This window comes from Rhinatrema bivittatum, chromosome 18 (assembly GCF_901001135.1).
Source record: "Rhinatrema bivittatum chromosome 18, aRhiBiv1.1, whole genome shotgun sequence".
In the NCBI taxonomy this organism is placed as follows: domain Eukaryota; kingdom Metazoa; phylum Chordata; class Amphibia; order Gymnophiona; family Rhinatrematidae; genus Rhinatrema; species Rhinatrema bivittatum.
Window position 1 is genome coordinate 36,789,001 of NC_042632.1, and position 12,864 is coordinate 36,801,864.

Sequence of the window (12,864 nt, forward strand, 5' to 3'; positions counted from 1 at the left end):
CCAGGGAGCTGCCTGTGCCATCTATCTGTGGGCTGGGTAACATGCGCGAGCACTGACGGACACACTACCAAGCCCTATATAGTATAGCGCCATCTATCTGTGGGCTGGGGAACATGCGCGAGCGCTGACGGACACACACTACCAAGCCCTATATAGTATAGCGCCATCTATCGGCGGGCTGGGGAACATGCGCGAGCGCTGACGGACACACTACCAAGCCCTATATAGTATAGTGCCATCTATCGGCGGGCTGGGGAACATGCGCGAGCGCCGACGGACACACTACCAAGCCCTATATAGTATAGCGCCATCTATCTGTGGGCTGGAGAACATGCGCGAGCGCCGACGGACACACTACCAAGCCCTATATAGTATAGTGCCATCTATCGGCGGGCTGGGGAACATGCGCGAGCGCTGACGGACACACTACCAAGCCCTATATAGTATAGTGCCATCTATCGGCGGGCTGGGGAACATGCGCGAGCGCCGACGGACACACTACCAAGCCCTATATAGTATAGCGCCATCTATCTGTGGGCTGGAGAACATGCGCGAGCGCCGACGGACACACTACCAAGCCCTATATAGTATAGTGCCATCTATCGGCGGGCTGGGGAACATGCGCGAGCGCCGACGGACACACTACCAAGCCCTATATAGTATAGCGCCATCTATCGGCGGGCTGGGGAACATGCGCGAGCGCTGACGGACACACTACCAAGCCCTATATAGTATAGCGCCATCTATTGGCGTGCTGGAGAACATGCGCGAGCGCCGACGGACACACTACCAAGCCCTATATAGTATAGTGCCATCTATCGGCGGGCTGGGGAACATGCGCGAGCACTGATGGACACACTACCAACCCCTATATAGTATAGCGCCATCTATTGGCGTGCTGGAGAACATGCGCGAGCGCCGACGGACACACTACCAAGCCCTATATAGTATAGTGCCATCTATCGGCGGGCTGGGGAACATGCGCGACCACTGACGGACACACTACCAAGCCCTATATAGTATAGCGCCATCTATCGGCGGGCTGGGGAACATGCGCGACCACTGACGGACACACTACCAAGCCCTATATAGTATAGCGCCATCTATTGGCGTGCTGGGGAACATGCGCGAGCACTGATGGACACACTACCAAGCCCTATATAGTATAGCGCCATCTATTGGCGGGCTGGGGAACATGCGCGAGCGCTGACGGACACACTACCGAGCCCGATATATTATGGATTTTGACTTACTAGGTCAGGTGCTCTGCATCTTTTAAAAACAAGCCCCTAAATTAACATAAATGTTTCTTCAGACTATCAGGATTGTATTTATACAGAAACTTCTCATAAATACAGTGGTTCCTGTTTAAGATTTGCAACAAAATCTTGCTAAAGGCAAACTTAATTCTTATACAGTATTTCTGATGGGGATCCAAGATCTGCTCCAACCGCTCTACTTTTATGTTAAGAGCATACTGGTTACAACCCAGAGCTGTAAAGCCTAGACACTTTGACCTTTGTGCTCAAATGCAGACTGTAAAGCTCTTTACAGCCAGGGCACTGCGATTGTGACTTGTGTCCGCCGTGCTGCTCACACTGATGCTATCTGAGTTACAAGTACTCTATTACTGTTTCAGGGCAGGATGGCCAGCAGCAGGCTGAGGAGCGAGAATTACAGCGACTACAGTTCCACTGAGGTCAGCCCCACCGACGAGAGCCCTCCGGCACGCACCCCAGGCTTTGGCTCGGCGTCCGGTAACTACGAGAGGCTAGGGGAGGTCGCCGGCACAACGTAAGCCAGCATGTCTTCTGCCTCTCAGACTCTCTTGCCCCGCTGTCTCGCTGGCCTGCTTTGAAAGACAGTTTAAACTTAGACTGGTGCCCGCAGGCCAGTTTTATAGCAAATTTCATCTGCTAATTAGTCACGCCACTTCCTTTTCAAAACATAACATTTTTTTTTTTTGGCCTGTTTAGTTGGAGGAAAGCCCGTTAGCATCCGGTGCATTCAGTCTCCCTGTGCACGTTCTCTCCTTCCCCCTGCAAACCCCCCCCCCAAAACACTGCTGACTGTCCCGTGTGCCAACTGCTTGACCTGTTTTTGTTTCTTTTTTGCCGATTCAGATGGTATCAAACGTTGATCCATTTGTTAAAGGGGAATATTGGTACAGGATTGCTGGGCCTGCCCTTGGCTGTGAAGAATGCAGGTATTGTGGTAAGATAAGATTTTACTTCTTCTAAGGCAGTTCTCATCCTCGTTAATGATGGCTTTCCTGGGTTATGTCAGGTAGCATTCCTGGGGGGGGGGGGGGGGGGCTGTGTAAATCCACCATCTTATCCAGTAATGTCATTACGTCTGGCCATAGCGGTCATTTAAAGCCGGCCACGCCCTGATCACCCTGTCCCATAATTACCCCTTCAGTGTGGGCTAAGAGGGAAATGTGAAGGCTTAACCACGGAGTGAGAGTTGTACTGCTGCCCCAACCTTCAGCATGGCAGCAGGGATATAGGACTCGGTTCACACAAAGTCATTAGTGGAGCCAGAAACCTTAAGCCCCCGACACGCGGGAGATATTTGTTAAAATAAGAAAATACTTGTATCAGTATGAAAAATAATACCCGGGACTTCTAGGAGGGCAAGGGGCCTCACGAATGCTTTGTCCCCGGACACGTCTGTAAGCACCCATTCATCTTAAAGTCTTTTATTTCCCCCTCAGCAGCCCTTAGTCTCAAATATATGAAACTCCGGTTCCAGGCGCGCAGAAGTCCAGTTGTGACATTGCTGTGGCCACATAGTTCTCATTTTTTGTCCGATGGTTTTTATTTATTTCATAAATTTATCTACCATATAACAAGCATAATCTATAAAAGCAGGTTACAATAAAACATACATAACCTGCTAACCCAGCCCCCAGCCGTCTCATTCAAAAAGGCTCAAGGGGATGTACAAATCATGTTTATTTTAACACATTTATAACCCACAGCTATCCAGTTCTAGGTGAGTACGCCAGTATATTCATAATTAAAAACATAAATAACACACAGACTCGCTTGGCAACATCTACACCTCTCTGCATGATACTCTAGTTCCCAAGAGAACCGCCTGTATACTTGCCTTGAATCCTTTTGAATGGGCGGCGATTTAATAGAATAGATAAGTAATTCTTACCCCATCAGTAGATTGGCAAAATACTGGATTTGCCCACCTGCCCAAATACCTGATTCAAAAGTCGCTTCTTTCCATTAACAGACCACACTTCTGGACGATTTCGATATCCTCCCCTAGTTTTAAATACTGGCTGAACTTTCTCATGCAAAGGCTGCTTTTAAAGAGCTGCTGGGAATGACAGTGCTCATATTTAAAAAAAATAATAATAATAATAATTTGGGATACCCTGTTGGGTAGAGTCTCATGTATATTTTTATCTTATAATCTAAACCTAATTTTCTGCATATAAGATGTGCCAAAGGTTCCTCAAGTCCACCATCCTGACGCTGACAGTGGCCAATCTGGGTAGTTTAAGTACAATCCCATTTTTCTTCAGCCATGGCCAGTCCAGACAAGTGCATCCACGTATTTCTCACACATGTATTTAGTCACATCGCATGTTCTCACACTTGCACTCTATATGCTTTCAACGTGCACGTAGACCTCTTTCCACAAATCTCTCTCTCATTTTCTATGTAAGGGCCTTGCCCAAAAGTTCTTAGTTGTATGTAAACCGATACGATGTGCAAACGGCTATTGGTATAGAAGAAATTCGAAATAAAATAAATCTTTTCAAATGCACAGCACCCATCCATGCAATTATAGGTCCCAGAACAGGAGGGGCTATCAGGAGACATGTATAGTATTGTGATTCTGCTTGGCTGCATTAACAAACACAAGCCAACCATGATGTACCTTGTACTGCTTGATTGTACTACTGCGTGTTGTCGTATCACGAGCTTGCAACTAACAGGTAGAAGATTTAAAATGAATTGGACAATGTGGTGTGGTGTCTTTTTTTTTTTTTTTTCTTCACTCAACACACAATCAAGCTATGAAATTTGTTGATGAAGGATGTGATGGAGGCAGCCAACATGGCTGGACTGAAAGGGTTTGGACAAGTTCCCGGAAAAAAAAAAAAGTCCATAAGCAGTTAAGCAGGTGATTTTGTGAAACCCATTACTTGTCACCAGCAGTGAGCAACAAGAAATCAGGCCTACTTTTTGGGATTGGCTACTGTTGAAAACAGGATGTTGGACTGGATGACCCTTTGTTCTGACCCACCATGGCACTTATGTTCTCATCTTTGGAGGGGACCAAGCCCTGCTCTCATAACTTCAGAGGGTCCCTCTCTGTTCCTGCTTCTAGAGGTGCGTCAGACTTAAATCCAGCCGGGTTTACAGCTTTGCATGGTTTTGAGGTCCCTGTCCCCTGGCAAGTTTGGTCTCTGGCTGCTGTGTGGGGGAGGAATATTCCTTCTGTGGATTCCTATAACTTCTTGCATGTTTCCTATGTCCTTGAATCAGTTGTTTCTGGTAACAGCAGTTCCTTCTATTTATTTCTAGAAGAGGAAGTGAAACCCTTAGAAAAACTGCTGATTGCAGCAACCTGCACCAGTCCCCATTAGAACTTCAGAAAAGTAGCAGACCCTGGAGAGGGAAATCAGCACCACGTTCACTCCAGAGCAGATAGTGGTTTGCTAGCAAGACTGAAACCAAGTTACGTAACGTGGCCAGTAAAGGAGAATTGGACTTGGGAAAGGGATGAGAGTGTTGAGATGCAGCTCGGAAACTGTTTATAAAATATGTATATAAAATATGCCTATGACATTTCTTATTGTCTTAATACTTAAATCAGCTGACGGAGTTGCCCCATCATTTCTAAGTGAACTTTTTCAGCCAATAGGAAATGTCTTGAGATGCCATCAGCTAAGGCCATACATTTCCAAGATATTAGGTAACGGGCTGTATCCTTTGGGGACGTTGTATTTTGGAACAGTTTAACTGACAAGGTTCGAGGAATAACAGGTTTCAAACTGTTTCACAAGACAGTAAAAGCTGCCTTATTTAGAGAAGCTTTTTTGTAAGATTGAGCATTTTACATTTAATTTTAATGTTTGCTGATTTGTGATATGCTTTTATGTTTTATGTTACCCTATTGTTTTATGTTCACTTTTTAATCCACCTAGCATGACATAGGCCTGGATTCTCTAATACCGCCGGGCTCTTTGAATCGCACAGTACAGGGGGGCCTTCGAAAGCCGGCAGCGATTGTACTTCCGCGGTGCGATTGCTGCCGGCTTTCGCACCCATTAGCGCCATCATAAAAGGTGGTGCTGTTGGACGCGAAATTGGCAGCCAAAAGGGTTCTTACCTTTTCGCTGTCCGCGATGTCTTCGCGGAGTCCGCCCTGGTGCTACCCTGACTCCTCCTGTTCCGGTCTTGACTCTGCCCCATTTAGTGATCGCACGCGAAAAGGGACTTTTCACATGCGCTCGCTTTGGAAAATGACTCCCATAGTCAGTATTGGTGGAATAGAAATATTTTAAATAAATAAATAAATACAATAAATATTGATCGTGTTGGGTTTCAGCACAATATTCTCACAATGGAACATCCTTCTGGGTAGCCAAAGTATTTAATTGTATTTAAATATAAAACTGTTCAAGGCACAGTACAGAATAATAACAAATCCGTAAAATATAAATGAGCAGTAACATAGGTTAAATAACACTATAGACACGTACATTGCAATAAGATAGTTGAGCGGTATACAATACTACAATAAATAAGAAATGGCTAACACAACAGATGTTAAAAACTATTATTGTTGGTAAAGGTGGCATTCTGTCTTACGGTAAGAGATGAAAAAGTAACCAGGTTCCTGCTTAGCGCTGCTTCAAAAGAGAGGTTCGTGTCTGTCTAACCCATTCAGTTTGTCCAGTAAACCTGTGGTTGGCACGCTGCTGATGAAACGAGACTGGTTTAAACTCTGACCTCTGTTGCAGCAGTGTGGTTTGCTGCGGTGCGCCATGACGCATAAGTAGACGACAAAACAGCAATGCAGAGTTTTGTTTTGTTTTTTTATTTGGCAATGAGCCAACAGGAGCGCAAGTGATAAGAATTTTTGGAGTTCGAGCCTCGATTGTACGTGATTTATTGATCGGCATAGCCAGCATCCCCTTATCCTCTTTGGATGCTTGGAATTTTAGAAAACCGACTTCTCAAGAAGAAAGCCAGGATAACTTTGAGAGATGCTTTAATTTTAAATTTACACTGGATGGATTAATTAAAGAGCACAGTAATAATTTGTGGGTTTTAAGGAAATATTTCAACTCGTGCAGTGCTGTTAAGGTTTTCAGCTCCTCATTGCCTGTCTGCTTGATGAGTGGGCAGGAACCAGCCAGACTGCCAGTGGTGGTGGGTTCAGTGTTATGTATTTACTTTCTGCTGTTACACCTTTATCCTCCTACAAATTCAGCTTTTACTTTCCTGCCAGATTCCCATAATGCTAGTTATATTGATTGGATCTGTTAAAAAAACAAAACAAAAAACAAAACAAAAAAAACAAAAACCCAAAAAATCAGATCTACTATTCAGTAGTATTTTATGTTGGAAATTTTACTTATTTATTATGAACGGTTTAAATTTTTAGTACATTTTGTTTTTTATGAAATATTGTATTTTATGTTTTTTCTTTTATGTATTCTATTTTACGTTATTTTAACGAATATTGTAAACCGGTGTGAAGGTATATACCAACATCGGTATAGAAAAATAAATAAATATCTCAATTTATAGATTGGTTAAAGGTGACAGATGAGACAAAAAAGATGGTGGCAGGATTTGTGTACATTGGGCGGAGGGGGCATGGCTGTGGTAGTTGCTTGTGAAAGGATTGACATGGATCTAGTGTCCCTCGGCTTCCATTGATACAGACTGAGAGTCAAGTCCAGCAATAAATATTGAGATGCAGTGACAACCTTGTGTCCCTCTAAGCTTTGAATTGACCTTAGGCATATGCCATGTTTGGTCAGTCCAGGTCACAAGTACCCAGTACATTCCATAACGTAGATCTGTTTCTTCTTGCACACACCCAGGGATAACTCTGGCTTTTCCCAAGCCTACCTGGATAATGTTTTATGGACTTTTCCTTCAGCGACTTGTCCAAACCTCTTTTTAAAACCCCGTTATGCTAGTTGCCTTGACCATGTCCTCTAGTGAGAGATTCCACAGCTTGATTGCGTGGTGAATGGAAAAAGTACCTTCTATGATTTTGTTTGAAATCTACTGGTGGTTAGCTTTCATGGCGTATCCTCTTGTTTTAGCAATATTTGAAAGGATAAATAGCTGCCCCTTATTTCCCTGTTCCAACCCACTCATAATTTTTATAAATTTCTATCATAACAAATCTTCTGATTGATTATTCATCTTTATTTATTTATTTAGAACTTTTATATACCGACATTCACTTGCATCTTTGGGCTCTTTCTGACTGTAAAAGCCGAGCACTGTGTACAGGTTTAAGGTTTGTCTATCTGATCTTTTACATTGGCTTTTACCGCACAAGAAAGACAGAGATTTTTTTTGTGTGTGTTTGCCTTTATTTTAATTCTCATTCTTGGACCGGCTATTTTTTTGGAAATAAAAAGAAACATGCTGTGCTGTTCTTTCTTACCTCCCTGTGGAAGATGCCCTGCTACACAACATCTAGTTACAGATACTTCAAACGATAGTCGCTACTGCAATCTACTCCAGTATTCAAATGGTAGTGTAAAAGCTGCTTAGCAACTGGTTACCATAACAACCCATGAAAAACAGATTTATTAGGAAGATGCAATCTGGCAATTGGATTTGCCAAAGCTCTAGAATATTGTACGCGACAGATACTGGGGAATACATTGTTTTAATAATATTTGTCTTTTTTCCATTGCAAATTCAGTCTGTTGCAACCTGTGCCTTCATTTCCGGACAAAAGAATAACCAAAGCCCAGTCCTACCTGCACCCACAAATTCCTGTCTTCTGGACTTTTTTTTTAATTGTGCAAAGCATTCCAAAAAAATAAAATGTTTTGGTGCAAAGTCCAAAGATAATTTGTCCTCAGGGGCTTTGCACCAGCGTTCAAAGGTAAAGGGCACACGTTCATTTTCCCCTGTGAAAACTGATGGAGGAAAAAAGCATCTGCAGGGATTTGCACCTCCTTTTTCTGCGGGAACTTTTTATTTTATTTTACAGCCAAAACAATAGTTTTGAACATGCAAAACCAGGTGCGTCATCTCCCCCTGGCCTAACCCTGCCCTGAGAATGTCCTCATGAAAATGCAGGTAAATGCATACATGCTGTGACTCAACGTGAGCCCTCTCACTCGCATACAGAGCAGGCAATTTTCTGAAAGCCCTTTTGCCTGGCTTTCGAAAATTGTCCTCATGATGCTTCAATGAATGATTTTAATCCAGTATTGGAAATGCTATTATTTATTTATTTATTTATAATAAAGAGAGAGTTCTTGTGCTTTCTTCATACCTAGACAGTGTTCTACGTTGCACCAAGTATAATTCTAGATGCCCTTTTGAGATCGTTTTAACCCATCTAGTCAATGGAATAATGACAGCCCAGTACTCTAAAGAGTCTCTTTTTTGCTCAGAGTTCATTTTTTGACATAGGATTACTTCATTCTGAAACTTTTTCTATTTGAAAATAATACATACAGGAAGGCATTTTTTTCCTTGTCTGTGCAAACCTTTCACATTGGTGTCCTGAAGAGTTCACAGCTCTTTCATGTTGGCCTTCTCCTGAGATGACACTCCTGCAACCGGGAGGCATTTTGGGATTGCTGGCTAGTTTATCCCTTTATATCCTTATAATTGTATTTATTGAATGTTGTACATCACTTGGTGCTAACTTAGAGCCTCATTTACTAAGCATTTTCCCCGTTAGTTATTGATTCATAAGTTCAGTAAAATAAAAGGATAGAATGATGTTAAACACGTCTTGTGGAATTTGATAAGAGCATACGAATTGCCATGCTGGGTCAGACCAAGGTCCATCGAGCCCAGCATCCTGTGTCTGACAGTGGCCAATCCAGGTAAATCAAGCCCAGCATCCTCTCTCTGACAGTGGCCAATCCAAGTTGCAAGTACCTGGTAGAATCCATTTGTATTGCAATATTCTATCTGTGAGGCAGTGTCTCTAGTATTGTCCTGTTTACCTGTGTGGGACCAGGCTAGATGCCTGGTCCACCTTAAATTACCTAAGGAGAATATGCTGTATGGGTGGGATCCTGCAGGGCAGGTGGAGTCAGAGGGCATGACCAGAGACTGGGGAATAAGAGCTGGGATCCAGTTGAGGATAACCAGACCAGGCCCAGGTCTCCAGCAGGAAGGCAGCTCCTGTAATGTACAACACTGAGCTGAGAAGAAGCAACTGTGAGTAGAGAGAGAGAGTGCACTCTCTGAAGGTAAAGTCAGTCTACTTCTGTGTATATGACTGAAGCTGTCAAATAAAGTTCATGTTTTAAGAAAGCTGGAATCAGACTGAATTTCGGCCTCCAGGCCTGTGGGAATCACCAGTCATTCCCACACCATCATTTAAACAATGAGTTGTTATAGCTAAGGAAAACTGGGATTGGATGATTTATTTTACAGCTAGGACAGGCTTAATTCCAGAAATCAGATGTATTATTCACTAAATTCTTACGTGTCAGGGTGATCATATTTTGGTTCCAAGATGTACAGGGGATTGCACTATGACCTGTTATTCCCGTCCATAGGAATCATTTGTCTTATGTCTGAGTGAGATTGAATGCTGACAATCCCAAGATCTTGTGTGTCTTATTTCCATTAAAGTAATGCTTGAAAATTTTGCTTTTTTCTTTCCTTGATGATCTTGATTTTAAATGTGTATTTATATAAGCTGAAATTCTTTATAACCAACCCTGCAGAATGACTTTTACGATCTTGAGTTATCTGCAATGGCAAATCAAGGCACAAACATGACTCCTGCCAATCAATACTAAGCATTGAAATGCAGTTTAATCTTCTGCTTTATAAAATAGTCATTGCGGAGGCAGTCTTGAATGGCCTGCGTTGCTTGCAATGCATATGGGCACATTTAACCTCTGTACATTGTTTCCCCTTTGAAAATTACAATGTGCATTGTTGGCTTTTGAAAATTAGCAGCTGCAATTTGTGGATGTACTAAAATCCCCTGTGTACTTTACACCTGCTGTTTGCGCATGTGGCCGAGAAGGGGTGCAATCGCAGATGTACTTCTGACAGTATCAAGTGCATGAGTCAGTTTACTCCTCTAACTTACCTGCATTGCTGTGAATGCCTCTCTTTAACTGGGCTAAAATCCTACCTGCTATGGAAGCCCGAGTAAGCACGGTCTCTGCAAAGCCGTCTTACCTGGGTAAAGTTCTTTGAAAATTCTGCTGAAGATACTTCTAAGACCTGTCTGAGATGATGAGAAATAGTTTGCAGTCTTGCTTGGGCATTCGTTATTGTTTCTGCTGTGAGTAGCCTTAAGGAAACCATAGCTGAGCGCTGACGGCTCACGCCATGCAACATGAGGTTTATACAATGTTTGCTCCTATTGCAAATGAATTTGAACCTAGCCATGGTGCAACACTCCTATTTCTCTAATGTAAACCAATCCAAACTAAGCATTATTCCCTTGATATAAAGTAGAAACACCTTTAGCATATCTGGCCCATAGGATACAAATACTGTTCTCGGTTTCTCTGTCTTCACTATTTCGTTCTGTTTCTGTGCCAGTCCAGGTAAAGCTGCTGCTGTAAACTCTATCCTGCTTGCGTGGCACGATGTGCTGCTTTTGGAAAATATTGTATGGATAGTAAATATAAACGCTGTTTCACCTTTTAACCCACTGACCCTGCCACTATCTCCTATCCCTGATGTAGCTGGGCCCCCTCAGTCTGCTGGTGATGGGCATTATTGCAGTTCACTGCATGGATCTGTTGGTGAAGTGCGCCCACCACTTGTGTCGGAGGTAAGAGAAACTCAACTCCTCTATTGTTTTGTATTTCTGTATGACCTAAAAGTCATGTTAAATCCTCAACCCCAAGTTTGGCTCAGTGTGCTTTTCTGGGCAAAACAATAAAAATATTCTACTGACAAACTCCGGTGTCAAAGTGCATTTGCATTTTGTTACACTAGAAGGACAATTATTCAAAAAAAATTAGAAAACTGTTATCAGACTGACTTAGTCAGATAAGTTATCAGGGATATTCAGCAAGAAAAACATCCTGCTGAATAAATTTGAATAAAGTTATCCAGGTATATGCAGATGGACAGCTGTCCCTGAATATCACCATTCCAGTTTGAAGGTTATCGGAGGATGTGTTTCCAGACAGCTTTTGCTATATTCAGTGGAATAACCAGTTATGTAGTGAGCCAAAATTTAAAAAAAAAAAGGAAGAAACCTAGCAGGACTATTGGCCTGATCCCACACCAGTGAAACAAATATTGGGCCCTATGTCCAGTCACCCCAAAATATACCAAATATGTAGCAGACCTATAGGCCCAAAAAGCTTCCCTTCCCCAAATTTGCAAAATAGAATTTGAATGTAGAGCCCCGCCCCCCCTGAAATTCACCCCTCCACCCCACCCAAAATAATAATGCGAGATCTAGGTAATAGAATCACCGGTCCTTTTGGAAATTTGCATGGCCCTAACCCCATGGTCTTAGGTTTTTTCCCTGTAAGCCTAATTCTTTTCTGTTCTTTTGGTTGGGATCATAGATGGAATTCACTGGTTCCCAGTTATTTAGTTGGCTTTTTCTTCTCTTCAGGAAGCAATGCCCTTTTCTGGACTATGGGGACACAGTGGAATGTGCGTTGGAGGCCACCCCCAGTGCATGGTTGCGGTCACACTCGATCTGGGGCAGGTACAGTACTGCACGCACGCCGTGGTTTTGGTGGCTAGAAGATACTCCTGCTATTGGCAGCCTCACCGTGCTGACTTCTAGGACAGGAACGTCTGGGCATGAAACTTCAGGTCTGACCGCTCTAGCCAAAAAAAAAAAGCTTCAGACCTGCTCACCTTAGGATGTAGAGGGGGAGAATTGAATCAGCGTTTTCTGTTACATGTGATAGTGCCATAAAGTGCTGTTAAATCTTACACCTATTGCACCTATCTTCATGTAAAGGCAATGGCCAGCACTCTCTTGTGTCCTGGAAAATGCTGCATGAGCCTTACTTACTAAGTTGTTTCTCCTCTTCCCGCTTTCCATCCCTACCTCCATCTCCCGTTTTTCCTTAACCTTTTTCAGGTCGACTTGTGCTCCTCTTCCTCCCTGCTCTTCGCTGAGCTCTTCTGACCCACAGCAGTACAGCCCCCTTCATCTTTCTCTATCACCCTTTGTTCTCCTTCGCATGCCCAGTGAACTGGTGGGTGGAAGCTTCACGCCCCCGGAATAGCAAAAAAGATGATTTAGAACCTGTAAGCCCAGTGATCCTGGAGGGTGCGGGAGGTTTCCCCTCGGCTGCAGCAACGAGGCGTTGACTTCCCTTAGATCTTATTCTGTGCCACTCCAGACTTTCCCTTCTCCACGGCACTGCTAATGCTGCTCAGTCTCATCTCCTCTGATTCCACACAGGGTCATTCTCACTTCACCTTTCCTGTTACTGCTGTGTTTCCTTATAAACAGGTTTACTAACAGATTTCCGTTTTACAACCTGCATGGTTTTTCTGCTGAAACATTCGGCAATGTCAGAATCCCAGTTCTGGGATGATACAGATATCTTCAGAACTGTGACCTGTTATATCATAAACTCCCTGTGCACACTGTCTCTGGGCTCTGATTATATTTCAGTGCTATGTATTCAGTACAACAGAGAGTGAACCTTGAGCTTAG

At 43.3% G+C, this 12,864-nt stretch overlaps 1 protein-coding gene across 5 annotated transcripts in view; it reads left to right on the top strand.

The window, feature by feature from the left end:
* LOC115080019 (proton-coupled amino acid transporter 1-like) overlaps window positions 1–12,864 on the top strand; it is a 52,639-nt gene that overhangs the window by 4,362 nt on the left and 35,413 nt on the right. For 4 of the 5 annotated variants that reach the window (XM_029584028.1, XM_029584026.1, XM_029584027.1 and 1 more), the window contains 4 exons: window positions 1,640–1,794; window positions 2,124–2,214; window positions 10,910–10,998; window positions 11,800–11,895. In XM_029584028.1, coding sequence (XP_029439888.1) covers window positions 1,646–1,794; window positions 2,124–2,214; window positions 10,910–10,998; window positions 11,800–11,895 — 425 coding nt within the window. In that variant the 5' untranslated portion in view covers window positions 1,640–1,645. Of the gene's footprint in view, window positions 1–1,639; window positions 1,795–2,123; window positions 2,215–10,909; window positions 10,999–11,799; window positions 11,896–12,864 lie in introns of those variants that run through there. The other variant, XM_029584030.1, reaches the window with a different exon arrangement.